Raw genomic sequence first — 9443 nt, forward strand, 5'->3', positions numbered from 1 at the left:
AGACTGTGTTTCCACGTGCAGACACTAAAAGGAGGGCTGTCGGAGACCCGGATTGAGAAGCGCATCGTCATCACCGGTGACTCGGACATTGACCATGATCAGGTGAGCCGTCCTTACCCACCCCTCGGCTATGTCTCAGGGGAAACGTCTGATCATGAACAAAATTCATAGACAGTGCCTCCCTCTTCTGGTTTGTCAGGGGAACTGCACCATACCGCTCACAAAGACAAGCCACATCTTCCTTAAGTACCCTTAACAGACAAGCTTCAGATACCATGCCGTGAGAATTCATCAAAGATTACAGGAGCTGTTCTCATATAACTACTCGCGTTAGTCTATTTCTCATAGTGTAATTGTTGCTCCCCCCAAGTAGAGCTCGTCTCTGACCTGAGATCAGTAGGTCTGCCCACTATTCACGCACCCTTCAGTCACCCATGAGTCCCCATTAAAGGCATGCTCAGGTTAAATATAGCATCTGTGGTCATGGGGATATATAGGTCAGATTCTACCAATCAAGAGCAGTTGCACTGAAGGGTGATTTGATTACTCCCTGAGCAGAGCTCATCTCTGGCCCATGGTGAGGTTGTCAGGCCTTCAGACGGTCTCCTTTCTTCACCCTAGAGAAATGGCCTCATCAAGTGGCTCCTTGGTTTAAATATATCCTGTGGCACCCGGGCCTGCTGTTTGTCCGCATAGCAGAGAAGATGCGCACGCGGGCATCCACAGCCGGCGTGTCCACGGTCCCGGTCACAGCCTCGAGACGACGGGAGGCATCGATCAGTCTTCCGCCGTCTCCTGAGAGTACAAGGGCAGCCTGTTCTTCACAGTCCAGTGTCTGAGCTGTGTGTCTTCTCCATGTGAGGGAGGCATTGATTTATCGTAAACCTGAGGAACTACCGGGAGGGGGGAAAAAAAAAAGTTTGACGATTGTCATGGTCACCACAACTGCAGTTGCGCTGAACACTGTTTCCATAGTAACTCGTGCGCGGACCACTTTGTCGTGCCACTGGATTGCAATGTGTACCTGACCAGCAATACCAGCCAGCATTCTCATAGGAAAGCGTGTTTTACATGATGGTAGTTTGAGTGTTTTTTCAGGTAGTTCTTCATTTATAGATATTTGTTTTTTGTGTGTGTATTTATATGTGTATCTGTTAAGGTCATAAATAGAACATGTAGCCTTTCTAACTTACCTGCCTTGATTGAGATTCATTGGTCTAGCCACATGAACAGTTTCAATCAAACCCATACTAATATTCGAAAACAAACAGAAAGCACATTTAAACACTAGTTTGATGTCCTTTTGAGTTTTCTGCACTGTATGTCATATTTTTATTTATTTATTTATTTATTTATTTAGTTTCCCATCATTCTTTTTGCTACTGTTGTTTGTGTTTTTTTTTTCGTTAACGTGGTGGCTTCCCTTCCCTTTTGTTTGTTTTTTGTTTTGGTGGTATGTCCCCCCCCCTTTTCCGCCGGCCTATGCTGGGCAGGCCCTGGCGCAGGCCATAAAGGAAGCCAAAGAGCAGCACCCCGACATGTCAGTGACGCGGGTGGTGGTCCACAAAGAGACAGAGCTAGCCGAGGACGAGGACTGAGAGCAACAGGTGAGGCCCCCCCCCCTACCCCTCCCCCAGAACAACCCCACCCCACTCCCACCGCCGAGACCATGACCGCCTCCGCCAGACCTAACCTTCCCAGTGGCAACCGCCCTAAGCTGTCTGCTTCCGGAACAGTCCAGGCCCCGCCCTGCCCCTGACCAGCTGTCAGCCTAGCGCCTGGAAGCCCAACAATCACCTGCCATACCTGCCAGAATTTGTTTCCTCTTTCTCTCCCATTTTCTTCCACCTTATTATTCATTCTCCCCTCTTCTGTCTTGGCTGTCCTAGGTTGAGTTAACCATACTAAACCCTGCTGGTTTCCTAACTGACATTTCATTGTTTCGTTTTTTTCCATTCACTTCCTCTGTGCTCTAATGTGTAGCAGATGCCTCTGTTCTTCTGTTGATGTTTGCTGTTGTTTTTTGTTTTTAGCTTTCCCATCATGGTCCTAATCAAGTGCTTATGCGTTGCTTGAGGCAGGGGTCCTGATGCTGTACGTATGCAAGTGTTCCCTACAAAGCTCGTATTGCACTGCCAGCAGTACTCACGACCTCGCCGGCTGATAAAGAACGGCTCTAAGATCCATAAAAGGACCGTTCATCGAATAGTCAAACACATATTTGGCCTTCTGTCTTGAGCCTGCTGGCCAGGTTATCAGGGGGTCGGACAGGCAAGCTGTTACTTTTTAAAATCTGAGGTCATTTTCTCTTTCTGGCATCTGTCCTGCATAGTTTCTGTGACCTCGCATTGCTGTGTGTTAACGGCAAAGTCTAGCTGAGATTCATTACTGTCCTGTCGTTGCTCTCACTGATAGACATCCAAAAATATACATCTATATATAGATTAAACTGTATATTTAATACACGCCCTCGTCTTCATACTCTTACTGCTTTATCGGTGGAAACGTTCTGGCTCTCATGATGTTTTAATAATGGAATCGCCTTCCAACGCTAATCTGGCATCTTTAGCTTTCCCCCGAGGACATCTCCACTGAGCCATGAACAGGAACCCGCTCCAGAATCTGAGCAGAGTCCCTGAAACTCATCTGATTTATCACAGCAATAGAGCGGCCGTTCTGCGCTGGCTGCAAAGAAGGTTCTGTGACGATCTGCCAATTTTACAGATAACAAGATCACCGCTTAGCCCCCAGGATAGCCCCTATGTACTTGCTAAATTGTCTGGGTAAAGACATCCAGTATAGCACTCTGTCTCCCTCAATAGTATAGCTCCACTTATGCGGAAATAAGTGTTTGGCCAACCACAAGTCATTTGGATTTAGTGACGGAAGCATTATTTGAGTTGGTTCTGGAAAGACAAGACTAGGTGTGAGGAAAAACAGTTGAAAAGATTTGATTTCTTCAGGTCTTTCTTCTTCTTCTTCTTCTCCTTTCTGAAGGAGAGAAACACTAGAACTTGTCTGATAGCTGGACCGTACTCTCATCTGTCAGTTTTGCTCTCTCTTTTCCCTTCTCTGCCTGTTATTCTTTCTTTTGCTATTTCTTTTTCTCTTGCTGTCTGTCTCTGATCTGACTTGGACAGTCTTTTGAAATGGCGTTGAAAAAGCTTCTCTTTTCTATCAGCAACAGAAAAATGTGGCCACCATCAGATATTTGTTCGATAAACGAGATGGGGCTATGGATGATTTCCTAACAAATGTAAAAAAAAAAAAAAAAAAAAAAAGAAGCCTCCAGCCAATTATATAAATATAATATGTACTCTGAGTAATACTTTTCTGTCATTCTTTTTTTCTTAATTAATTTCACTCCCATCTCGGTTCCCCTTCCTTTGGCAGAGTTGAAGAATTCCAACCACCCCCATCCCGCCCCAACCCCCAGCAGTGATACCGTTCTGGAGTAAGATGGAGAGCGACTTCCTGGATACTGTGGAGAGAGGAATGAGATGCCGAGCTGACCTGTCTGTGCGTTGCACACTTTCATCTGTCGATTTTTATTTTTAATCATTCTGAAACAAAAACCACTTAGCTAACATTCGTAGCGTGTTTTTATTTTCTAGTGCTACCCCAACCACCCAACCTTCTTCCTTTTTATTTTCAAAAGAGTCTACCATTATAAAAGCCAGATAGGGTTTTACGTAAGTGGTTATTTTTTATTGTTGTAGTATTCACCACATTCCTAGTGTGTACAGTGTGGGGGGGTCATGTATTGAAGGGGAAACAAACAAAACAAAACAAAAAAACACTAAAAAAATACAAACGAAACAGCATTTTTACAATTCATCGCTGGATTCACAATGTTGGACTTGTTTTTTTGTTTTTTTTTGAGTGATTGAGCTGACAAGCTAGCTTTGGACTTGGTTTGGTACAGTATGGTATTTTTTGTTGGGCCAAGCAATTTTTGTATCTTTTTTTGGGGGGGGGGGGGGGGGGGTTGGATTGAGTTAAGAGGGGGGAGAGGGACACAAAAACATAACTTCCTGAACATTTCAGTCATTGGTGTGTTTCCAAGGGACCAGTTAAAAGGACGGAGCACTGTGTCATTTTGTACATTTGCACTACAGTGCCAACAACATTATCTTTCTATGCAGTTGAGGAAAAAAACGCTTAAAAAACATTCCACATCAGGGAGGTGCTTCCACAACTACCTCCCTCTGAAACAAAACAATAACAAGTAATTGTTTGAAAAAAATGATGGGGGAAAAAAAATCACGAAACAAAATTAGGCAGCTTGGAAACTTTTTTGCTTTTTCTGTAATTCTCTGGCTTCTTTAATCAGATATATATTTGTAGATTTTTTTTTCCTTTTTTTTTTTTTTTTTATCTTTTAAACTGTCTTTATCTGTAAAACCAATTTAGATGTCAATGAGATGGGTTTGTTTTTCCTCTTAAATATTTTTAATATATTTCGTGGGGATCTTTTTTGACTAAATGAATTAGCGACACACACAACAAAAAATGAATCACCAGTCTCAATCTTTTACATGTAGATACCAGAGCTAGCTTCCCTTCTCTGCTTTTGCGCTCTTTGCTATCTGAAATGGAGGAAAAAAAGAAAACACACCTTCAACGGTGACAACTTGCTCTTTGGACCCTGTGTATAGCAGATGATAGTTGGAGTTTAGCAGCTTGAAAGAAAACATTTGTGTTTTTCGTGTTTTTACCCTTCTTCCACAAGCCCATGCCCTCAAATTCAGTGTAACACTGTTCAAAATAAAAGTTTGTTTATTCTCTAAATGTCTCTGGCCAGGTGTGTTCTGTTTTTGTTTGTTTGTTTTCTTGGTCACAATAAATACACAGATGTTTACCGTACGTTACTCCGGTTTGAATAACTGAGAAACGGGTTATGTCCTCTGCTGTTATTTATCCCCCTTTTTCATGAAGATCAACTCGTACAAACGTAACATTCTTAAAAGGCCAGACCACACACACATTTCCTCACAGACATTCCATTTCGGGGACTTCACTTTCGGCTTATCCTCTTACCCCTGTACGCCCGCACAAGCCCACACATACATACAAAGCTGGTCCTTATTCAGTCTTGCACACAAACACCGCTTTACTCGAGCCATTGTCTGTACTGCTTGCTGGTGGGAGTGTTTGTTCATCCGGAGGCAGTCCAATAAGAGGCTTACTCTTCCCCTCCAGGCCAGGGGGCAGACTGTGCCCACACTCATGTAAGACAACACTGTTAGACCTCCAGCCTCCCAGCAACCATTTTGCTCACATAGCCTCTTATCCTGGAAGCTGAATAGCCAGAACCATGCTTGGCTGCTGTAACATCCACTGGCTTTTGACCCTTTAACGCAACCTGTAGGATCCCCCTCCATCCACATGTAATGGACCCCTGTGTTCCCAGTCCCAGGGTCTTGTTGCAACCTTCACCTGAAGTTTTAGACCATACCAACAGACGACCAATACTTGTGCTTTGAACGTGCTCTCCAAGGAAGTCATCCAAGCCACTGTCGTAAAAAAAGAAATTCACCACTGCATCCAAAGATCCCTGTGGCTCACACAATCCAGAGCTATTGCCCTCTCTGCCAGTCTCCTCCCGCCTCCGGTTGTCCGTCAGGTGTGCGTGCGCTGCCCAGCCCGGCGCCGTGGTGGCAGACGCGTGCCGTAGCAGAAGCGGTACGCTGTTTCCCGAGGATGTGGTGCTGCCAACAGCTCTGCATCTGCTGCAATTCAAATGATGTAAAAAAAAAAAAGAAAAGAAGAAGAGTAAGAATTCTGTGTGTGTGAGGGTAAAGAGGGCCCTTCAATCCTCAAGCTTAAACCAAGCTGAGAAGAAGTGTCCCCTGTTTGTAATAGTGTTGATAACTGACAGGAGCAGAGAGATCCACCATAAGACCGCAGCAGGGTAGCGAACACACTCATCAAGGGTGGGAGTTCATTTAGGGTTCAGTGCATCCTGATATGTTCCCATCCTGATTTCAATCACAGGATTACAGCTTTTTAGAGACCCAGGTGTTCGCTAAGGTTCACAGAGGCATGGCATAGCTGCATTTAACTAATCTGTATGAAGCACAGCCATACATTCATGTAAAAATGTTAACACATCAAATTTGCTAACATTTACTATTCAATGATACATAACTGCATTTCATTATTCATCAGAGTAGCTGTGATCAGGTGTATTGTACTATGGTCTCCATAAATCTGATCTAATACATCTTTTTGTACACTTCATATGTTGATTATGTCAAAGATTTTAGAGGACAAGAAAAGATAGCACACTGTATCTTACCCCGCTAATGAGTTGCCTTTCGAACCCTCCGAGTTCCTAGATTTGCACTCAAATGTGTTTAACTTTAGTGTTACACCACATGTTCATTCATTCATTCTTCATACTAAATCCCTTCTTTTTTTTTGTGTCTGACAAACACACAAAAGCCTTTTCCTTCCACAGGCCTGCCTGCTACAACACATGAGTGAGCTCTGATATGACTGACAGGCATCTGATGACTTACTTTCCCGCAGTTTCCACTCCAGATGAGCTATGACCAGCAGCAAGAGCAGGGCGACTGGCAGAAAGATCCCTCCCCACAGGAACCATCCTGGAAGCTCCTTCAGGAACATCGCCAAGGAAGACATGATTCTCTTTCCCACTCTCTACTTCCCACTGTCTCCCTGAGAAGAATGGTTGGTTATTCCAGGGTGGTCTGTCAAGGCCAAAGACAGCCCCCCTAACCCCTTTTGCCTTTTGTACAACCGAGTTGAAGCTGTTTGGACTTTGGGCTGTTTAAACAATCCCGTGATTACTAAGAGGATTTACTGCTTCTCGAGTTAATCGTTCACCAAGGCTCCTGCTCCCAGGGACATAGCAGGCTCTTTTTTTTTGCCAATGGCTGTTTGTCATAAACAAATGCCAGAGTTGATGTGGTTTCGTGAGGTGATTCCTCTGGCTAAATGAAACAGCCATTTGAAACCAGATAAGGAAGTCCTCCACACAAAGAGACACTCATTCTCAGGGTAGTAACATATCTACACATTCGGTCATGTGACTAGTAGCCCTGTGATTTCATCAATATATCTGACAGGATTAAGTGTGTGATAACCCCGGTTCACAGGGCTGTGACAATTTCAGCTCCATCAAAATCTTGGGTTTTTCATCATGGTTCAGATACAGCATGTTATTTTGCTTCTTTGCTCAACTGTGAAATAATATTTGGAGGAGCAACATATTTGTTTCCAGATGTCCAATGATGCCATTTTAAAGTGGCCAAATAAAAAAATTAAATTAAAGGACTGGACTTAAGCATTTGCATTTCTCCTGCCAAAATACCTTCTAAATGTTGACCATTGCCACAACGAGCCTATTGTTGCTGCTGGAATGGGAAGCAAGTCATTTCTCATATTTCGATTCAAATCCAAATACCTTTGCAAACGCGACAGCTGTTCCTTTCAACAAATCACAAAGTCTGTCAGTGCACTGTGGGCGAGAAGGGATTTTTGTTAATTGAGATATGACTGCACACACAGCATGAAACGGTGCCTCCCAGGAGATCCCTGTTATTGCAATGTGCCAACTGCACACGTTCTGTAATCTGCCGTGCCTTGCTGTATTTGTTCACATCTAGGAATGCATAAGACCTGTTAAGTAAATGCTGCTCTCTATTCTATTCTGGTTGCTGTTTTTGAATCATTGGAAGAGCTAGTTGAGAAATGATGAGAAAAGACCTTCCGGAAACTTCCACACCCATGCATTTTTCCAGAGGAATCCTCTATTCTTGCTGGAGTGATCACCACGCTGTGGCATTTAGAGTCAAGTCTGTCCAATAATGCTTTGGTCTCCGTGTGCGTCCATGGATCAATATACCAGCTTCTCAGTTGGCCTAGCACAGCCAAATAACCAACGAATCTGGGCAGATGATCAGGCTGCTTCAGTCTTGCCTGGGATCAATACTACCAATTGTCCAACCACTTTTGACAGCCTGGTTGGATGGATCATTACTTTGTCACTTGCCCTTTCTGTTTTGTGTTGCAAAATCTAAAATCCATCATGGCTGCCAGAGTGCACAAAAGCAGATCCCTACCTATGTCCATGATGGTGATTGTGAAGAGACTGAAGAGTCAATGTAGTGTGCTGGGGACTGATTATTTTTAGAGTTGTTAGTATTGTAGAAAAACGGGAGGTCCTGAATAACTTAAGCTCAATACTGAAGCTGCTGCGTTGACAGGAGGCGACAGGAGCCGTGGAGAATGATGTAGCGGCCCTTCAGGAAGAGGATCTAAGGGCCTGATTGATGTATGTCTCCTAGACTGTCTCAGTGTTTTCTCTTCACTTCAAAACTGCAAACCCATCAGAGAGGGAGACGCATTATTTGTGGATGTGCCTGTGCAGCAAACCAATGGAAAAAAAAATCACAGTTAATTAGTGGCTGGTGGTTATACAAGTCAGAAAAAAGTTGTTACATTGTTATTGGGATCTGGGGACAACCCAACTTCCAAGTGAAGGAAGTTTTTGTAAAGTTGATCTCAGAACTACTCGTATGGTATAGATCCTGCTGAACCCACCCGAACGATATATATCAGATTCTAATTAGCTTAGAAATGCAGTCCAGGTTCAGTGCCTTTCTCTAGTGATTGCAGCAGAGTGAAGTGTGAGGTTGGTCAAATCTGTAAAATTGAGGACGTCTTCAGTGCCTGGAAAACCCAGGCGACATTGTCTTGATGAAAACCAGGATGACGGCCACCGTCAGTCTTGAGACTTCTGGATGACTAATCGCTCTCTCAACGGATCGCTCTGTCTCCCTCTCGTCTCTCTGTAACCCAGCCAACCTCCTGCCAGCCCCAACTCAATTTCAATAAGACATGCACAAATTCTCTTAAGCCTACTTCTCTCTGAAATGTAAACAGTGGGTCATGAATATCTGTCTCTCACCGGGCGCTGTACCTTCCTTATCCACACGGAGTTAGTCATGATTGACATTTGGAGATCTCTTGCACTGAGATGCCCGTTGTTATTATCGTACTAATGCAGCTTGGGGTATTGGCATCCGTCTCTGCCTCGGGAGGTGAGGCTCTTCAGGGGCTGGTTAGGTGTCTGTCTCACAGTCCGATATGATTTCAACTGGCTCTTTATGAAGAGGAAAATCTTGGGGATGCTGCACTCAGAGGTGTATGTGTGTGTGTGTGCTGGGTTTGTTAATGGACTCCTTTGGTGGGTTTTTGCAGGTCTTATTGCTAGGGGATCTCTGAGATTTGTTGATGTGGGTGGTCACTGCTGAACATTTATATTTGCTGAACACAAAAGTAAAGCCTGGGGGAACTTGATTAAATGGTTCTGAAGTCTCAGGTTAGTGAAGCCCATGTCACACAGAGCTTGATGAATTAAGCCCTACAGAATTAAGCCCCTGATAGATAATACCTTATCATTTGGAATGATT

The 9443-nt window shown here is 44.0% G+C and overlaps 1 protein-coding gene and 1 long non-coding RNA gene across 16 annotated transcripts in view; one reads left to right on the top strand and one right to left on the bottom strand.

The window, feature by feature from the left end:
* Window positions 1-4791, top strand: part of epb41l2 (erythrocyte membrane protein band 4.1 like 2) — an 81757-nt gene extending 76966 nt beyond the window's left edge. For 14 of the 15 annotated variants that reach the window (XM_031581108.1, XM_031581099.1, XM_031581096.2 and 11 more), the window contains 3 exons: window positions 22-102; window positions 1494-1607; window positions 3394-4791. In XM_031581108.1, coding sequence (XP_031436968.1) covers window positions 22-102; window positions 1494-1598 — 186 coding nt within the window. In that variant the 3' untranslated portion in view covers window positions 1599-1607; window positions 3394-4791. The remainder of the gene's footprint in view (window positions 1-21; window positions 103-1493; window positions 1608-3393) is intronic. The other variant, XM_031581103.2, reaches the window with a different exon arrangement.
* On the bottom strand, window positions 3687-8640 carry LOC116223663. Its single transcript, XR_004165213.2, has 2 exons — window positions 6525-8640; window positions 3687-5732 (listed from the first exon to the last, which is right to left on the bottom strand). It is a non-coding gene; the product is annotated as an uncharacterized LOC116223663 (long non-coding RNA).
* Between the last annotated feature and the right edge of the window lie 803 nt (window positions 8641-9443).

Source organism: Clupea harengus, chromosome 15, assembly GCF_900700415.2.
Source record: "Clupea harengus chromosome 15, Ch_v2.0.2, whole genome shotgun sequence".
NCBI lineage: Eukaryota > Metazoa > Chordata > Actinopteri > Clupeiformes > Clupeidae > Clupea > Clupea harengus.